The following is a 20,740-nucleotide window of genomic DNA, read 5'->3' as shown; positions in this document are numbered from 1 at the left end:
CCGGTTTCCTTCCTTAAGCTTTTTGGAACACAGAGTCCTATTTTGTAGCTAACATGGGTATTTCCCCTCATTAACCAAAGCTATTAGGATCACTTTTCCCATTGATGGCTTGACATTTTTGTTCCCTTGATTCCCTCAAATTTTGTACTCAGTATGTAGTCGCTTTATATCTGAATGTCCGTATCACTCGCTGAATATCTCTGTCCATGTCTGCATCAAAGTGCGGTGTCAGTTGTACGTGTGGTTGTTGAGTCATCCTACGATGGAATCCAGTAAGCTCACTTGAGTGGATTTACCTTAGGCGGCTTTAAAGATTTTATTTATTTATTTGACAGAGAGAGATCACAGGTAGGCAGAGAGGCAGGCAGAGAGAGAGGAGGAAGCAGGCTCCCCGCTGAGCAGAGAGCCTGATGTGATGCGGGGCTTGATCCTAGGACCCTGGGATCATGACCTGAGCCGAAAGCAGAGGCTTTAACCCACTGAGGCACTCAGGTGCCCCAACCCTTAGGCGGCTTTAAACAAAATTTGGAACATGTTGGATACTACAGAGAAGAATATCTTGGGCAAAGATTTGTTTTTTGGCTACTTATTGGCGGCAGCTCCTTGAATCACGGAGTTCATAGAGATAGCACTGAATTGAGTTTATTGTGACTTCCCGTGGCATGTTAACCAAAGTAAAGCTACATCTTCGGCGGGGCATCAATTCTGACAAAAATTTATCATCTGTGGAGCAAATATAAACACCTGCAATGGTACACATTCGAAAGATCCTGCTTTGTCTCGAGCAAATAGAAGCACACTGTGTGTAAAATGCCAAAATGGTTAAATTAAGACACTCTCACTCAGATTTAGCAAACAGTTCAGGCATCTTACCTTCACCAAACAGATGAGATGAAAAATTATCCCATCCTTTTATTCAGAATGACTGGTTTGCCCCAATTTGCACAGTTGCCCCGTGTGTCCCTGTGTCCCTCTACCCTGATGGAGGAGCACAGCTCACAGAATGTCCAGCACGTCTCAGAATCAGACTCATTATAAAAGTGGCGATTCTGGCTTTATTCTTCCAGTAGCACCGGCGTTGTTGAGTGTAATGTTTTAAAGCATATCATTGCTGGTTGTTGAAAGTGAACATTGGAGGCTTAGATTCTCAAAGGAGTAATTTAATAATAATTGGGATTAATAACCAACTTTTGAAAATGCACAGTTAGGCTCTCTTTATTTTCATGTTTGAGCTAGGTATTTAATCCCATAAGTATATGCCGTGTATGTAATTTGGAAACAAATATTTACAGAACTATTTCAGTCTTCCATCTTAATTTTTACTGACTACATATAGCTTTTGAAAATTTTAAATCCTGTTTTTTTCTCCCCCCCCCCCCAGTCTTTGGGTTTTGAGATTCCTTGCATGAATTCTTGGTGGTTTTCTGGAGCTAAGCAGTCTTTTATTTCTCTGAGATGATTGTTAAAGACTGCATCAGTTAGGCATACAGGCTGAAGGTGCCTTGTTTCCTGGGACGGGTGCTGGCCTCCCCGACCCCCTGCACACAGATTACCATGTAGACACTGTAGCTGAGGTTTAAACCCCACTCCATGTCTGCATGGCATGACGATTTGTATTTTCATGACATACAGTTCTAGTTACGTTTGTGTTATCAAGAGGAAGATGGTTTCCTTTGGTTTGGCTCGGTCACAGGTGGCTGGGGGAACTGTTTGAGTTTTTGCAGCAAGGCTTGGATTTCACTGGACGTGCCTGTGCCTGGGCGACATAAGTGATAGTGAGGACGGACATCTGTGACGTATTCATTGGAAGCCAGGAAGCCTCCTGGAAGCCAGGAGGTAGAAAAGGTGGGATTTGACCCCGGTTCAGCCCTCCCTAGCTTCATGGCTTCAGGCCTCTGAGTTCAGTGTTACAAGTCTCCTCTGCTTCACATCAAATTGTCTTGAAAGAGTGACCCCCACTCACTCTTCACTTCCTCACCCCGTTTCAAACCACACCCCAGTATACCCTGATTGCTGTGCTTTAGGAAGTTGCTCTCACCTCTTTGACCAGATCACTGGGATACCAACCTGGAGGGCACTTTTAATTTTAATTTTAATTTTTAAAAAGATTTTATTTATTGATTTGAGAGAGAGAGAGAGCACAAGCAGGGGGAGAGGTAGAGGGAAAGACAGAAGCAGGCTCCTCGCTGAGCAGAGAGCTGGATGCGGTGCTTGATTCCAGGACCTTGAGATCATGACCCGAGCCAAAGGTAGCTGCCTAACCCACTGAGCCACCCAGGCGCCCCTGGAGGACACTTTTTAATACTGTTTGCTCCTTTGTCATCGCCTTCACTTTCCCCTGGGCTTCCTGGACAGCTTGCACTCTGATTGTTCTCTCACAGTGGTCGTTAATTGTTTTCTCTTCGTAGGTTCCTCTTCGGCCCATCCCTTAAACATTGTTTCCTAGAATTTTCTCTCCAGTCATCTTCTATTCTCGTTGCAAGTTGTTGTTCAGACCGATGACTTTCTTTCCCCAAATCTGTATCTTCATCCTAAAGCATTATCCTAGTCAACAGGTCTGTATTTCCAACCATCTTTCAAGATGCACAGGTCACAGGGGACTCTAAAACCAGGGCATCTGGCTCAGAACTCATCGTCTCCCTTCTTACAAGCCACCCGCTGGGTCTTCTGTCCCTCCTCTTGGTAAATAGCTCTACTAACCCCGTGGACACCCCGGCGGGAAACCCGAGAGTTCCCTGTGGCTCTCTCACCTCTCCCCTCCCCCATCCGGGGGTCACGGAGCCCTGTGAGTACAGCTTCGTGTCCCTCCTGCCGCCTCCGCCCGTCCTGCTGCCACTGCCATCAGGCGGGAGCTACAAGTCTCCTGCAGACCACGGTGCCCCGGAGCAGCGCCTGTCCCGCTGTCCCAGCAGATGCGTGGGACCCATCCTTCCATGCTTTAGCTCCCTTCCCATCCTTGGAACCCGCCAGGCTACCAGCCTCTTACTGCTTCCGTCTGAACCACATTCCAGACTTTTCCTTCCGACGGTCTCAGCCAGTCTTCTCACTCTGACCCGATCACTCCCACGGGGCAGTATTGTGCCCGAATGCCTGGGCTAGTACCTTCCATCTGTCCCCCTGTGGGCTCACACCCTGCCAGGAATCCCCACCCCCTTCCATCCGGGGCTGCCCTCCTCCAGGACGGTCCCCCACCCCTGGCTCCTGGGTTGCTCTTAATCATCTGTAAGATCAAGTTCAGAGTCTGTTCTATCAGGTAAGGTTTTCCGACTCCTTCCCCACCTCCCCTGCCCTGCAGCCCATCTGACTGCAGTCCCCGCCTCTCAGGCATTGCACACAGTGATCTTTCCATCTGGATGGCCATCCTCTGCTCCTCAGGGTCGAGTTCTGTCCATCCTTGGATTTGTAGCTTCTGTCTGCCAGAAGCTTTGACTGGCCCCCTTTCCACTCCCCTTTCCTGCTTCTGCGCCCTCTCGCCAGACAGCTGGTGCAGCACTTGCTACACTTGCTCTGGGCCCTTGATGTCCTCCGATTCCCCTGCAGATGGAAAGCATCTTGTTCTTCTTTCTATGGCTGGTGTCCAGCATGTGTCTGAGCATGAGGAGGCTCAGGAGACACTGGCATAATGAGTGAATGAATGAATGAACGAACAGAAAGTTGAGGAATTTAATCAAACCATGTTCTTCTATTACATGCAAGTACTTTGTTTGTTACCAAGAGAAAATTCCTAGAGCAGAGAAGTAGTTTGAGGAGGGCTGGCTCTGTTACAGATGAACATGCAAGGTTGTTTGAAGGTCGTTGGGCCAGCCAGAATTAAGAACAGGAACCGGGGATTTTAGGCCACTTATTAAGTAACTCCAAGTCCCTGAGGTATAAGAAGGAACAATTCAATTATTCTGGTAAGCTAAAACTAATTTTCAGGGGAATTTTCATAAGGAAACAAAATTAGGAACAAAAAAGTAAAGCCACATATTCTTGTTGACTTAGGCAAACGTATGTGGAGCTACTTTCTTATGCTTAGTCCTATGTATGGGATACAGACTTTAGAAATTATGGCAAAACCTACATAGGTTGTGAAATAGTTGAGTCATGAATTCTACATATTGTAAATGTGTGTTTTGTTCTTTGTCTTCTGAATAGTTCTGATTTGGATAAAAATCATAAAACATGTGTATCTTAAAAAAGATTAGAAAAGGAAGGCAGGGGTAAGACCGAAACTGCCCGTGTTCTGTCTACACTAGGAAAACGTCGTTGCACCCCTTTAAAGTGCAATGGCAGGAAAGTCTATGCAGGCTTCACAGTCACACTTAAACCTTAGTTGTGTCACAGGTGAGATTTAATCCCCTGCAGTGGGGTCAGGGAGTAGAAAGAAGCCACATACCTTCAACTGTGGTTGGGAACACTCAGCCGGTGGAAGCACTCGGGTCAAGTTGTTTTCCTGTCATGTTCTAAACTGCCAAAGAAAGATGCCACTTGTGATACTCCTGTTTCTGTAGGGAGTTTCCATTTGGGTCTGTGGGACATAACGAGATATATGGGGAAGATGAGCGATTAGAAAACATTCAGGTTCTAGTTCCACACGGCCTCCGACACGCTCAGAACGCTCGCTGTCACGTGCTGGGATCCCCCCTCCCATGACCCGTCAACGCACAGGAGGGGTCCGAGGAGGCTGTGGTGTGAGTCATTACAAGGACCGGGGAGGGCCGGCCGGTGTCCTGTCACAAGGAAGTGTCATGACACGTGGACGCCTTCATCCGCCCCGCCGTGCCGCCTGCTGAACGGTGCGGGGGCTGCCTCTCTCTGGGCCAGCCTTGAAGTTCAGTAAGATACGACGACGGTCATCTGTATCTACGGAGAGTTACATACTAGAAATTGAACATATTTCACATGCGAATGTATTCCTGTTAACATTAGCTAATGAAAATAATTTTTATGTCACCTTCTTACCCATTTTAATTTCAATTCTGTTTCTGGTGGCTGATATGACGTACAGAAAAGGCACATAGTGTTTTGTTTTTTGTTTTTTAGCTTTTTTTTGGTAAATAAGCATATATATATATATATATGTTTTTCTTCTTAGAATATTACTTTATACACTGAGAGCTACAGACTCCTTGTTTCCCCACATTTTTTCCTCCACTGGGTTTAATGAGCTACATTTTAAAATCAATGTCTTGTTTCTAATTTAACATTTCTTTATGAGGCCATCTCAGTAGTAAATCCTAGTACAATGTTGACTGGCGCATCAGGCACATTCACCTTTTCTTGCTGACGTGTAGGGCTTCCGCTGACATGGTATCTCATATTCCCAGGGAGCCCTCAGAACCGGGCACCAGACTGTGATTTTTCTTCTTATTTGTCCTGATAAGTTCCCATCGATTTCAGACCCAGAGCTCATCAAAATACGGTTTATGAAACAATCTAAAAATGCGAGTAACTGTAGAGAGGAGGTTTGCTTTCAACAAGGTGGCTGGGCTTTAAGGCTAACTGTCACCCGTTGCGTGCACCTGTCATTCACAATCTAGTAACTTCTGTTACTCGAGAATGGCCGAGTCCTGTGACATCACCAGATGGAGCTCTGGATGCCCCGAGACCGGGAACCCTTCTGTTTCGGCCCCTCGAGCTGCAGAGTCTAACCCCGCACGAGCGTCTGTGTTCCCTTTCTCTGGGAAACAGATTCCTATTAATGGGAACTCTGCGGTAATGCTGTGAGGACTCCACCTCCAAAGCTCGGCTTTCGGGTTTTTTTTTTTTTTTTTTTTTTTTTTTTGGCAATAAAATTCATAAGGGATAAATGAAAAATAATTGAGGAGCATTTTTATTTTTACTAGCATGTTTGCTGTTGCTTTACGGCGTAATAGACACTAAAACGCCGACTCACGAGTCAGAGGAGGAAGATTAGCGCTGCGTTTGGGTGTCTGTGCATCCAAGCATGGAATTGGAGCCTTCGTAGAGTAATTGAACGAGAGCAGGATTGTGGATCGAATTTATCCCCGCTCTTGAGTTTGTTAGCAAATGGCTTTTATTACTCTTATTACAAAGGTTTTGGGGGTAGGGAAGACATTCAAAAAATGGAATCTCTGTCCTGCTGACCGAGAGGGGGTGTCTGGGGGGCGGTGGTGGTTGGTTTCTGCACCTTGTGGGGGAATGTGAAGGACAAGTATTAACAGAGGATGAAGGCAAAAGCCAGTGGACTTGCAAGGGCTTTTTGGACCAGCGCCTGAAAGGCAGAAGGGGTGGACGGCATCGGAGCCTGTGGCCCCATCTGGGAGGGGACCTGCAGGAATCAGAAAGGGGATAGGCCATGGGGACCGCCCTGATGTTCTCTCTCGACCATGATCTTTAGACACATGGTGTATTAGTGTCCTGTTGCTGCTGTAACAACTTATCACAAACTGGGTAGCTTAACACAACATACAAATTCATTATGCTGTGGTCCTGGAGGTCAGAATTCCAGAATGGTCTTCACTGGCTTATATGCAGAGCGTTGGCAGAACTTTGTTTCTTCTTGAGTCTCTAAGGGGGAAAACTCACGTTCTTCCTTTTTGAGTTTTCAAAGGTCGTCTTAGGGTCCCCTTCATCTTCAAGGCCGGCAGTGATCAGGCAAGTCTTTCTCACACCATATCCCCGGGACCCTGATTCTCCCGCCCGTCTCTCTCATTTACAAGGACCTGTGTGATGACACTGGGTCCAGGAGCATAGTCCAGGATCCTCTCCCCATCTCAGGGTCAGCTGATTAACAACGGTAATTCCATCTTCAACTCTAATTCCTCTCTCCTATCAATGGGACATAGTCACGGTTTCTGAGGATTAGGACCTGGACATCTTTGGGGGGCTGTTCTTTCAGCTACCACGCCCAGCATACACAGTCGATCCCCGTGTAGGTTGTAGGCAGCCTTCTTTCTTTTCAACCTCCCGCTCCCCCTCCTCACCCGAAGGCTGTACCGCTTTGTATGGCCAAAGGGGGCATCAACCTCGTAACAGCACGAAGAACTAGTGGGCTGGCTAGTGGCTTTGAAATGGCATGCTCCTTACATTTCATCATTTCATCTCTGTGCAGCAAATGTTTTTGAGCGTCTGCTCTTCATTATCTCAACAAACACCTTCTGGACACCTTTGTGCCGGGCTCTCTTACTGGGGATCAGCACTGAAACGTACGGATGTCTGTATGCGCTCGTGGAGCTTAGGTTTGGTGGAGACTGACAAAGACAGAAACATGGAATAAATAGGAAAAGTGTCAGCTCGCAGTAAACTAGGCAGAGGACTAAAACAAGAAATATGAATGACTCGGTGGCTACTGAAATAGGGAGGAAGGTGGGTTTCTGAGATCCGAATGGCAAGGGACAGCCACTCAGGTGAAACAGGGAAATAATTTTCCAGGCAGAGGGCCTAAGAAGTACAAAGGCGGGAAGGAGTTTTCTGGGGGAGAAACAGAATGTGGCTGGAGTGGAATGAGCAAAGGCAAGGTGGTATGAGGTGTATGAGGTGTGTGCCACGAGGGACGTCAGTGCCTGATCTCACCCTTGGAAGCCGTGGTACAGAACTTGGGTTCTTTGCATGATGGGAAGACATTAGAGAGTTTCTAACTAGTTTTTAGACCAAGTTGATGGTGGAGATGGAAATAATATTCACAGATTTGGGATATATTTGGAAGGAAATTGAATTCGTGAGACAACAGTGGGATGGATACAAGGAGTGAGAGCAATATGGAAGTGAGGGTAATTCCCAGATTTGGGGGTTAAGTGGTACTGCCACTTCCTGGGGCAGGGAAGAGGGATGATGAGCAGTGGGCAGGGGCTGGGGACAGGGAGGAGGACCAGAGTTCTGTTTTGACCACATTAAGGTTGAGATGCCCATTTGATATCAAAGGGAAATTGTCAAATTAGACAATTCGATATGTAGGTTTTGGGATTTCCGAAGAGGCTTATCTAGGTTAAGGAGTTATTGGCATATGGCTGGTGTTCAAACCATGATCTCGATGAGACTGTCCGAGGAGAGAAGTAGAACCACAGCAAGCTCTGGGAATCCAGCACTTAGAACGTGAACAGAGGAGGTTGGGCTGTCCAGGGAGACAGAGGAGCAGCAGCTGCTGGTGGTGCCAAAATACCGAGCATTTAATGGAGGAATGGAGAGCCAGAGCTGGACTGATTGACGGACGGACTTCAGCAGGCAGCTGCGTGCGGACGAGGATGAAAGGAGTAAAGTGGAGGTCAAGGATGCACGCCTGAAATGGGGGGGAGGGTGGGTGGACTCTGCAGGTGGGCTGGATGGACGGAGCCGGCACAGGATGAAGGGGGCGTGTGCTAACGTGGAGCTGGCGTGGCCGTGGCGTTGAGAAGCGGAAGTATTCAGGTCACGGTGTGGAGTGGCTCGTCACCCGGGTATTGAAACCACGCAGGTGGTAGGTACAGGATGGAGAGAAACAGACGGGTGAGGTTTCCTCCAGAATGAGACACTGAGTGGGGAGACCCGGGATTTACAGGAGACCATCATACCCGTGGAAGTTGTACCAGGACTGGGAAGTCTGCAGGCGCAGGGCGAGTTTTGGAAGAGCAATTCCGGACCTGGCGACAGGGTGGGAGGGGCGCGGAGCAGGAAGGGACTCCACGTGCTGGGAAGACATGAAACCATGAACTTGTCTTTCCACTTACATTTCAGTGAGCATGTATTGAGGACTTGGTGTGGGCAGTGCACCGCGCTTATTCCCCTGGGGCAGGAAAGGAGCCACAGGGCAAGCATGTGGAAAGATGAGTCGTCCCCGGGTCTGTGAGCTTTCCAAACCTGCTAAGCTTGTCAAAAGCAGCCCTTTCAGGTCTCCGGAAGTGATTTTTGTATGGTGGATCTTGATACATATTGACCCCTCAATCAAATGAATGAAGTCTACCTAATCATTTAAAAACAATGTTTCATTGTTTAATATTATCCATTAGTTACAATGTGGTACCGCCACACCCAGCAACTTACTGTGTGTTCAGATAACGTTTCATGATATAGAACGTGCTCAGGAAGTTAAAGTAAAAAAAAAAAACAAACACTTAAATACTATATATACAATAAGATCCCACTTTGAGGGGTGTGTGTGTGTGTATGTGTGTGTGTGTGTGTGTGTTTAAGAGAGAAAGAGAAGGACAAAGAGAAAGGAAGAGTCTGTTGTCAAATTATTATTGGTGGTTATCTCTGGGTCATGAGGTTAGAAGGATGTTTGTTTTCTTCATTTTTCAAGCTTTCTACAATGCATAAGTATTATATAAACAACGTATCATCAGCCCATATTGTATATAAATATTTTTCTCTAAAACGTCATATTTCTTTTTTTTAATTTTATATAACATGTGTAGTAAACATTAAAATCCTAGTAGGCTTTCTCCCATCACAGAGTAATTTCCTAGCCCTTCTTCCCTTTTTTTTTTTTTTTTTTTGGCCACCATTTATTCCTATGAATTCCCCTCTGACCTTCCTCTCTTGCCCAATGCTGCTGAAGGAGACGGCTCACGTTTTCGTTCGCTGATGAATGAGACCTTGCACGGCACCACAGACAGACACGTTTATCTCTGTTTTCTGTGTCGCTGTGCACAACGTGGAGTTTTGTTGATTTGTCTCTTTGTCTTTAATAGCCCGTGGCTGCCATTTTCCGTTCCAGTCTCCTTTCAATCTTACTTTATTTTTTATTATTGATTTTATGTTTCTTTTCCTGTGAAATGTTTATTCTAAAACACATCCGCAAGTCATTCGTAGCTCTGGCTGGGTACAGTTAAGCATTCCATTGGATGTGAGTGTTTAAGAATATATTCCTTTCGGATCTGTAGGTTTCTCTCGGTTGTGTCTTTGAAAGCAGGTGCAACGTTTGGGTGCCAACACATCATCCAAAAATATCGTGTACTCAGGTCATAACTAGAGCACAGCACCTTTCCCTGAAAGTTGACTCAAAGGATATTTTGAGAACGAGTATGATTACTGTCTTCTAAGGTGATCCAGAAGGTAGCAATGAATGTCAAACATGCCTAATCTTCCTTTTACAACCACACTGGAGATAACGCTTGATAATCTGTGCAGCCTGTTCACATTCTCAAGGTTATGAACTCCACATGTGAATAAAGCAGAATCTCCATCGTTTCTGCCATTGTTTTCTTGAGTTCCAATTCCAGAGTTTGATGGAGAGATCAAGAGCTTACTGTATCTCTGTTGACTCCCAATTTTTTTTTAAATTTTTTATTTTTTATAAACATATATTTTTATCCCCAGGGGTACAGGTCTGTGAATCGCCAGGTTTACACACTTCACACCACTCACCAAAGCACATACCCTCCCCAATGTCCATAACCCCACCCCCTTCTCCCAACCCCCCTTCCCCCAGCAACCCTCAGTTTGTTTTGTGAGATTAAGAGTCACTTATGGTTTGTCTCCTTCCCTATCCCATCTTGTTTCATTTATTCTTCTCCTACCCACTTAAGCCCCCATGTTGCATCACCACTTCCTCATATCAGGGAGATCATATGGTAGTTGTCTTTTTCCGCTTGACTTATTTCGCTAAGCATGATACGTTCTAGTTCCGTCGCAAATGGCAAGATTTCATCTCTTTTGATGGCTGCATAGTATTCCATTGTGTATATATACCACATCTTCTTGATCCATTCATCTGTTGATGGACATCTAGGTTCTTTCCATAGTTTGGCTATTGTGGACATTGCTGCTATAAACATTTGGGTGCATGTGCCCCTTTGGATCACTACGTTTGTATCTTTAGGGTAGATACCCAGTAGTGCAATTGCTGGGTCATAGGGCAGTTCTATTTTCAACATTTTGAGGAACCTCCATGCTGTTTTCCAGAGTGGTTGCACCAGCTTGCATTCCCACCAACAGTGTAGGAGGGTTCCCCTTTCTCCGCATCCTCGCCAGCATCTGTCATTTCTTGATTTGTTGATTTTAGCCATTCTGACTGGTGTGAGGTGATATCTCATTGTGGTTTTGATTTGTATTTCCCTGATGCCGAGTGATATGGAGCACTTTTTCATGTGTCTGTTGGCCATCTGGATGTCTTCTTTGCAGAAACGTCTGTTCATGTCCTCTGCCCATTTCTTGATTGGATTATTTGTTCTTTGGGTGTTGAGTTTGTTAAGTTCTTTATAGATTTTGGACACTAGTCCTTTATCTGATATGTCGTTTGCAAATATGTTCTCCCATTCTGTCAGTTGTCTTTTGATTTTGTTAACTGTTTCCTTTGCTGTGCAAAAGCTTTTGACCATCCATCTTTTTCAAAGAAATGGAACAAATAATTCTAAAATTTATATGGAACCAGAAAAGACCTCGAATAGCCAAAGGGATATTGAAAAAGAAAACCAAAGTTGGTGGCATCACAATTCCGTACTTCAAGCTCTATTACAAAGCTGTCATCATCAAGACAGCATGGTACTGGCACAAAAACAGACACATAGATCAATGGAACAGAATAGAGAGCCCAGAAATAGACCCTCAACTCTATGGTCAACTAATCTTCGACAAAGCAGGAAAGAATGTCCAATGGAAAAAAGAGCCTCTTCAATAAATGGTGTTGGGAAAATTGGACAGCCACATGCAGAAAAATGAAATTGGACCATTTCCTTACACCACACACAAAAATAGACTCAAAATGGATGAAGGACCTCAATGTGAGTAAGGAATCCATCAAAATCCTTGAGGAGAACACAGGCAGCAACCTCTTCGACCTCAGCCGCAGCAACATCTTCCTAGGAACATCGCCAAAGGCAAGGGAAACAAGGGCAAAAATGAACTATTGGGATTTCATCAAGACTCCCAATTTTGTAGACTTGCTTACTCACTTCTGTTTTTCCTGCTTTATGACAGAATAATTGCAAGCTATCTTCCTGGCCCCTCCGAGTGGCCTGCCCCACACTCCTGCTAGGTCCAGGATGGCTTTGTTGAGTGCATGAGCAGAAGGCTGAGGATTTCTTCTTACATCCATGAGGACTCAGCACATTCTCTATTTCACTTTCTATATTCTTTCTTCTCATGTTGAGGTTCCAACTGGGATTTCATTGTGGATTCACATCCTCAGTAGTAAGACAAGACCAAGGCAGAATGTAATCATTGGCTCTGTTGTGTGGGCTGTGTCTTTGGGGAGCATTAGTGCTAGTGATGATCCAAAACAGTTGTGAATGCTGACATCCTCATTTGGTGATGATCTTGTAGGGATTCCTATATATATGTACGTTTTCAGTTTTCATATACACAGAAGAGGATGATTTAACTGAGGAAACTCTAATGAATGAAAAACTACTCTGGGTTGCTTAAGCATACAAGAGCTGATGGAAGGAAGGATCATTGGGTGGAAAGACTTTGTTGGATGACGGGAGAAACCAGTCTGGGATTAAATGATTGCTATAGATAATCCTCAAAATGAGTTAATCCATGTGAATTAATCTAATGTGTATAATCAGCTTTGAGGGTAGCTCTGTTGTCCCTGGTCTTTAAAATGGAGAGTGAATAAGCCAATATCCAGTCAAGTCACAAAAAAAGTAATTAAAAAGGAAAATGGTTTCTCTAGGAGAAACAAGAAGGGCTTGAGTTTGGTTGTATTTCCTCCCGCCTTCCCTCCCTTTTCACGTGGCTGGATCTTCTAAGTGCCCATGGCACTCTGCTCCAGCCCTTACCTGTTCCAGCATTTCCTTTGGGGAAAACCTTACTGGGGGTGTGTTCACATCTCCGAATACACACTCATTGGTGGGTCAGCAACCTGAGCAACCAGCCTATGTCTCGTGTGTATCTTGGTGCTGCATGCATAATCGCTCCTCCAGGAATGTAAAGGAATGTTTTCCACTTAATCATAAGTAACAAGTGACTTTATAACTTTAACAATATGACGTGTTATTATGTGACATGTCAGATAATCGTGCTCTGGGAAACAAGCTGCCTTCGGAGAAATAGAGGAGGTTCTAAGATAAAAGATGAAACTGTATTTTCTAGACTGCAGGGCGAGTCCTGTAATTGATTACCAGGGAAGGAGGGGAACTCTCCATCCGTGGAGATCCTTAAAAATTGGGCAGAGGAAATATCTGTGAGAAGGAATGACACCTTAAACCTCTTTTGGGGCATGCCGATAGAATGACGAACTATTCTGTGACTCTTTGATGGCTTGGCCTGGAGTAGCGGAGACTGAGAGGAAACAGGAAAACTTCTCTGGGTACGGAAAAGAGCCACTGTTGCTTTCCATGGGAAGACAAGTCACAGGAGCTTAACCTAAAGCCTTAGAGATTTAGATTACATTTTATGGGTAAGGATTTTTGAGACCTAGGTTGTGAAAATCCTGTGGACATCTGCAAACTACAAGATTGATTTGTGTGAGACCCAGAGTCAGCTCCAGGATTCTGTTGCAGGAAGAAATATGTATATTTTTCAATATTGTTCCAAATAGAATTATTCCAACACCCTATATTCAGTTCATGGCGTTCTCTTGGGAAAGGAGAACCTCTAAAGCTAGTATTTTCAGGCACCAAACATCATCTCAGCTTTGGGGATAACAGTGGGGAGCAGGTAACAGGTGTGAGGTCCCTTCTGTCTGGATACCTGTACAGGGCTGTCTTGCTGGGTCAGCAGCCCCGGGTGAGGATGAGCCTGGGACACAGCCCTGCTATGTTGGGTCAGAGTTGTCCTCCCCTCCGGGCTTCTTCCCTGTGAAAATGCAGACATGTGTGTAGGGTGGCGGGGAAAAGCCCTGCAAAAGCCCTGTCAGTACAAAGGGAGGCAAAATACCTATTAAAAAGCATTATCGGGGCACCTGGGTGGCTCAGTGGTTGGCCTAGGTCATAATATCAGGGTGGCTCAGGTCATAATCCCAGAGTCCTGGGATCGAGCCCCACATCGGGCTCCCTGCTTAGTAGGGAGCCTGCTTCCCACTGCCCCAACCCCTGCCTGCCTCTCTACCTACTTGTGATCTCTGTCAAATAAATAAATTCACAAATCTTTAAAAAGCATGATCTTCCTTAGTATTTGGTTGCAGTTTCAACATGCAGCCACATGATGTCACAATTGGATTTTGATTTTCGCTGTGCATTTGTCTCCAATGATAGGTGAAGGCGTTTTCCAGGCCGGAGCAGAGAGGTCTGAGACACGGGGGGCAGCAGAAGTCCAGGAAGATGAAGACACGCAGGTGGAGGTCCCGGTTGACCAGGTAGTTCCCATGTGCAAACCAAATGGCCACTCTTTTCTTTCAAGTTCTGGGTTATCTGCTCCAGGCTGTTCCTAAGCGTGCACTAGACCGTCTCAGGAGCTGGGCGGTCCAATGACCCACGACACACCCTTAGGTCTTCCTAGTATTCCTTCAGAGAAGAGCCATTTGGGCTGTCTTTAAATTTTGATTTTATGGTCACGGGAAATGAGGTGACTTTAATAAATAGCATCGAAGGAGGTGGATTGGGGTAAGTCCTGAGATGCAAAGGGGGAGAAGGTTTGATACAGAAAAAGCATATTGGCATATTGGCTGGGAGTTTTATCTAGAAAAATGTCCTCCATTCAGAAAAGCTCTTTTTTTTTTTTTAAACACTGTGATATTCTCTCCTTTAGGTCCTTGAAATTGTGGTTGGAATTTATTTTTCATAAAAGAATTGCGTATGCAAATACAACGCGCATGTTCTCTGTGTGTGTATTGATTTTCTTTTTAGGCCAACGGAACATGGTACTTGGAGGACAGAGAGAATGAGAGTGGGTGAGTGTGTGTGAGTGTGTGTATGTGTGAGTGTGTGTGTGTGTGTATGTGCACACATGTGCTTGTAGAAGGGATGAAGGAGTGTTCGTGTTGTTTAAATGATGCAAGAAATAAGTCAGTTAGGCTTTTTAACACAATTCAGCCAGATTTCTTACATTTTTAGATGGAGGATTGGAATTGAGGTGGGGAGGGGGGATATCGTAACCCCGGGCTCAAGGGAATGAGAATTCACTAGGAATTGCCACTTGTCCTCTGACTATTATGTGATATTCCCTTTACAGAAAGTGAATTTCAATCCTATAGGTTCCATAGACGAACCTCTCTGTTGTATTTGTTTTCACGGAGGAGCAGCGGGGTTGTTGCTTGATGATTCCACAGGCATTTCCCATGAGCATCGCTTTCCTGATGGAAAGCCTCATGTGTTAAAAATCACACAGATTTCAAAAATCCAATTTATTACCCCGGATTAGCTATAACTAATAATTTTTCATAAACTCCAGGTATTTTTTTGTGTGTGTGGAGGGAAAATGGAACTTTAAGTCTTCTGTGATGCTGTAATTAATTGTTACAGTGGAAGACAAAGGAGAGTAATCGTCTGTATGTACAGCTGCCCCCAAACAAAATGAATTTATTCCAGAGCCAGAATGCCACAGATCAAGGGAAAATCAGACGCTGATAACCAAAAGAGAAGTCTCTTTGTTAATCACTTCACAGGTTTCAGAATCTGTGGTAGGTGTTTTTTTGCTTGTAAGTTTGGTGTCATAGGAAGGGGAGCCGAGAGAGGGAAGGATCAGGTCTCTCACACTACCGGAACAGCCCGGGGTGGGTGTCTGCGGCGCTCCATTGCTCACGTGACCAGAGAGGGGTCACTTACCAGAATGCGCATCTGCGGAGACCCTGAATAAGCAGACCCGTGAAAGCTGGGCGAGGTCAACACACTGATGTCAGTTTGAAGGAAATAAAACCCAATAACCAAAGGTCAGAATTCCTATATTCTTTGACCCCATAAGTAATCGAGCTGGAATTAGCTGGTGGCCATGGTTGGCGAGAGGTGCTTATGGGGTCCGGTCTCAAGGTCATTCTCTCTGTGGCCTGCTGACCTTCTGCTCCGTATCCTCAGCAGCTGTGTTACAGGTCTTGTGAATCATCCAGTGAGGGTGTGGAGAAGTTAGTGGAAAACTCCGCGATCGTTGAGAACAACTCTGTGGATGTCCTGCCACTGTGTTCTCCAGGAAGCAGTGGGTGCTGTTTATCGAGTACCTACCAAGTGCCAGGCACCCCGCACTGGGCACTTTCATGTCGTGTAATTGTCTCACCCCCCCACCCCACGTCATATGGAGAAAGGAAGTGAGCTTGTGTAGGTGAACTTGCTTGTCCAAGGTTGTACCCTTCTACGGAGGAGTTTGTGTTTGAAAGTAGGTCTCTCCGGTTTCCAAGTGTGTGGGTGATCTGGGGAAAGAGTATTAAATGCAAACACACACACACACACACACACACACACAGAAAAAAAAAAAAACCCCAAACCCCAAAAAGCCAATTACTAGCTTAAGGAAGAAAAAAGAATTCCTGCATAGGAAAGGAAATGGAGTCATCACATACAACTTGGCTCAGCTGTAAATTATACTGACGCACACTCCCTCTTGGGCCGACACAGTTCATTTCTTTGGACAGATTTCCTATCATCTAAATGGTTCATGTTATAACTTTAGTCAAAGGGCTTTGGACAAGGGTGTGTGTGTGTGTGTGTGTGTGTAAATACCATGTGTAATCGGCCAAGTAGTGTATCGATGCCTGAAAAGCAGATCAAGTTTTAGAAGTAAATATTGCCAGGAGCCAATTCTCTGTGGATCTCTTGTGTTTCTGCATATCTTATGAGCAGAGGGACAGATCGCCTTTGTTCTGGATTGTCTTATCTCTCCCCCCCCCCCTTTTTTTTTTGGACTGTCTTTTTAACGATGTTTGAACAAGCTTGGAAGACAGACACAGTGACTTCCTCTGAAACAATCGCTCTAAGCTCGAGGCAGTCTTACCTCTGAGGGAAGTTTGGCAATTTCTGGGGACGTTTTTTTGATTGTTAGACCTGTTGGGGTACTCCGGCATCTGGTGGGAAGTGGCCAGGGCTTCGGCTAAATGTCTTGTAATGCACAGGGAAGCCCTCCCAGCAAAAAATTACCCAGTCCAAAATGTTAACAGGACTGAGATGAGAACCCCTGGCGTAGGGCAAAGGCCAGCGTTGTTTATTGCCCAGTATTGTAAGGACAATGTCCTCCGGCGCTGCAGGTCAGGCAGGGTTAGTGGAATCCATTGTAAAAGATACGGTGCCATTGAACTGTATGCTCGAAACTGGTCAAAATGGGGTGCCTGGGTGGTGCAGGTAAGCGTCCAACTCTTGGTTTTTGCTCCAGTCATACCTCAGGGTCATGGGTTTGAGTCCTGCCTCAGGCTTGTAGAGTCTGCTTAAGACTCTCTCCCTCTGCTCTTCCCACCCTAGCACACATGCCTTCCCTCCCCCTAAAATAAATGAATAAATACAAAAAAGAAACTACTCAAAACTGTAAATGTTACATGTATTTTAGCACAATAAAAGTATTCGGAAAAAGGTTGGGTTCTTTCCCTGGATTGTGAGCCGCTATTTGCATCACCTGGCTCCCCCTTCCCCTTGGTCTGTGGGAACGGGATCCCGGGGAGCAGGTGCTTGTGGTGATACTCTGGCTACTGCTGTTGCTGTGAGCAATACAATTCTTTGTCTCTGACCTGGGAGTCTCGTGTCTTCTGCCGCATCTCTGACATCATGGCAGGCTAAAGAGGACGCTTGTAAGCAGGGTAAAATTCCAGACCTTCCAGACTCCTTCCGTCTCCCTGCATGAGTGTTGGTGGGTTTAAGTGTGCGCAAATGTGGACTCATTCCAGCCAAGGACATGGCCAAACTCTGTCCCAACGTTCAGACTCTTGTCACTTTTTAGACGACCCTGGATCTAACTACTTCCAAACCCATGGGTAACTGAAGAATGGCATGTTTTTAAAAATGTATTTGGGGAGGCCAGAATGAATATCTTTTCTCAGGAGAGAGTTTAGGTCAAACAAGAATAAAGTATTCTTTTAGAAATTAGGTTTTTTTGTGTGCACACTCCAAATCAATCTGGTTCCTCCTAAGCAGAGGAGCAAGTGCCTGATTAGCCAAGACCTGTGGTCACACTCTCGCACTGGTGTCACTTCTTGTGTCACTTCTAAATGGATGCTTTTCCAAGCAAAGGTGGCAAGCAGTAAGCTTGCTCTGTAACTAAGGATCAGGCAGGAGAACCCACCATCTCAGAAGCCCAAGCAAACAAATACCTAGGAAATAGGCAAATAAGAAGATATATTTTGGATTTTGTTCCATTTTACAGAAGAGGGCAGATGGTGAGGATAGTAACTTCTGAGCGGTTTCAGATTATTTTATAGCTCTCCTCATCCATTTGTAGATGATTTTGAATAGTAAAATAATGAGAACTACAAGATGTTTTTATGCTAAGTAATTTTCATTAAATAGCGTTTAAGCTGTATCATGAACACTGGAGAAGTGAAAGCTTTTTTTTTTTAATTGGAAGTTTTGATGCATACTCTTCTTTGTTTATTTAAAACTTAGCCATTAAGTTACATATATAATATATAATATTGTTTAAAATTTAACAAAGATTATAACAAAAATAGCAACCATGTTCCTCACCTCTCCCTGCCTGCATTCCTCTTCCATAGAGATAACCCCTTTCAGCTTTTTCTCACATTGTATTTCTAAACCATACCTCCTTCCCTCCCTTCCATTTTAATACCTCTGAAATCTTTGGGTCTTGCAAGTGATTACGTGTCATAGTTTAGTTGGATTTTTTTTTTTAATTCTAAGAGGTACATAAACTAATGGAGATTTTTAAAAAATAGGTGACATCCCAAATTTGGTAAAGTACGTTTCTCGATTTTAGTTTTCAGATGTAGATAGAGTTAACTTCATCTCTGATGACTGTGGAAGATGATGGTTGAGATCACTTACCAGCTCTCCTCCCCCAACCAACAAGGCCACATGCACACAAACACACAAATGCACGACCCTCTCCTTCTTTCTTTCCACCCTCCTAATGACGATTTTGGCTGAGTCCGTATTTAATCTGTACGTTATCTTTGCTATGTCAGCCTTATTGAGTTGAGCCACAGGGTGGACTCTGGTTACATTTCCTTTCCTGCGTGACACTCTTTCCCTTCTTCCTATTTTAGTAATTGCCTTTTTTAAAAAAATTCATTTGCTTACTTTTCTGTGTAGCTGTTACCAACCCATCTCTAAACTCTGTCAGGCGGTGGGTTTCCCCTTGGTGTATGCCGGTTATGCAGTGACGGTTACATTTCACCGCCATCTTTTTTTCTCAAACACGTCAGTCCTTGGGTTCAGGCTGGTTCCATGTTCTCTGGATCTGCTATTTAGAGTTACCCTGGGATTTTTCTTGACCATTATCTTGGGAATCTCCTTCACTTCCTCAGGGGATGGGTCTCCTCTCCCTTGGATTCCACATCTCTCTCTTTCTTGGTCACACCTTCATTTGTTGTGGAATTCACCCTGAGTGGCCTTCTGGGAAGCATGTTGTGTTTGAAACTTTACATGTCCGAGTGTGTCTTTTTTTTCCCTACTCAGACTTCACCATAGGTATGGTTAGGTGTAAAATTTGAGATGAGATAATGATTTCTCTGAGAATTCTGAAACCACTGCTCTGTTGTCCTTTCCGTCCAGAAGGGCAATTAGGAAGTTTGATGTGATTCTGTTTCCTGAACCTTTGTAAATAATCCTTTTTCCCTCTTTGGAAGCATTTAGCGTCTTTCCTTTATTTCTGGTGTTCTGAAAATGTCCCATTTTGTGCCTTGGTGCAGCTCTTTGGACTTACTGTACTGGGTGCTAAGTGGGTTTTTGTTTTTGTTTTGTTTTGTTTAAGATTTTTGTTAGAAAGAGAGAGCGCATGAGTAGGGGGAAGGGCTCCCTAAAGCAGACCCCTAATGCAAGGCCGATCTAGGACCCCAAGATCATAACCTGAACTGAAGTTAGAGACCTCTCTTAATGGGCTTTTTAATTTTTGAAATGTTTATTTCCCAGTTCAGGAAAAAAAAATACTGAACTATCTCTTTGAGTTTCCTTCTCCCCATATCTACTCTGTCTGGAACTCCCAAGTATTTGAATACAAGCCTTCTTATACTGACCCTCTACTTACTTCTCCTATGTTTCATATCTATAAATTTTTACTATTTTCTCAACTTCTTTTAAAGTCAAAAAGCCTCAGCGTTTATCTTCCATCTCTTGATTTATTTCCCTTGTCATCATATTTTGTTTTTAATATCTCTCATATTCTCTGAATGATCATTTTTATAACCTCTTATTCTTGTTTTATGGATGTGATAGCTTCCTTTATATCTCCAAGGATTCATCTATTATTTTAAACTTTCTTTTCCTGTAATATCTCTTGTTTCTTCTGTGTTTCTTTGTTTCTTTCTAGGTTTTGATTTTTATCTCCATGTTAGAGGTGTTTCTTGGCTGTCTGGTTAGAGGTTTTTTTTTTTTTAATTGAAATATATCTGGCCTACACCATTCTATCAATTCAAGGTGTGGTCTGGTTAGATTTAGGGTGAGGCGTTAGGGAAACTCTGTATGCATAGGCTCAGCTCCTTGGGTCAGGGGAGTTTCACTGTAGGATTGTTTTTTTGCCGTTTCCTTGGCAGATCTCCATTTCTCATTGTTCTTTTAGGTTGGTCTTTTTCCTTTGAATGGAGTCTTTTGGGTGTCAGCCTGGATGTGAGCATTTGGGGACCTGATGGTGGGATGGGCATTGGGGATCTTGCGGTTTAGAAACGTATACTTCTTGGTTTCAGTACGGTGCCCATGGTGCTCTTGTTCTCAGCTGGGCTGAGTCTGGCTCCCCTGTAGTTCAACATCTTTAGAGAAGAAAACTCCTGTATTTCTCAAGGGCAGGGAGGGGATCTTGGGAGTCTCAGTGCTTTTTTTAAAGACTCTAAGCCAGTCCCCCTATTTTTAGT

At 44.5% G+C, this 20,740-nt stretch overlaps 1 protein-coding gene across 1 annotated transcript in view; it reads left to right on the top strand.

Moving 5' to 3' along the window:
* The window catches only part of DCDC2 (doublecortin domain containing 2), a 151,061-nt gene that overhangs the window by 112,182 nt on the left and 18,139 nt on the right, over positions 1-20,740 (top strand). The window contains exon 8 of the mRNA XM_044259932.1: positions 14,061-14,161. Within this exon, the coding sequence (XP_044115867.1) occupies positions 14,061-14,161 (101 nt within the window). The remainder of the gene's footprint in view (positions 1-14,060; positions 14,162-20,740) is intronic.

This window comes from Neovison vison, chromosome 1, assembly GCF_020171115.1.
Source record: "Neovison vison isolate M4711 chromosome 1, ASM_NN_V1, whole genome shotgun sequence".
Taxonomy (NCBI): Eukaryota; Metazoa; Chordata; class Mammalia; order Carnivora; family Mustelidae; genus Neogale; species Neogale vison.
The sequence above is the reverse complement of the archived record's forward strand: the minus strand, read 5'-3'. Positions and strand labels throughout refer to the sequence as shown.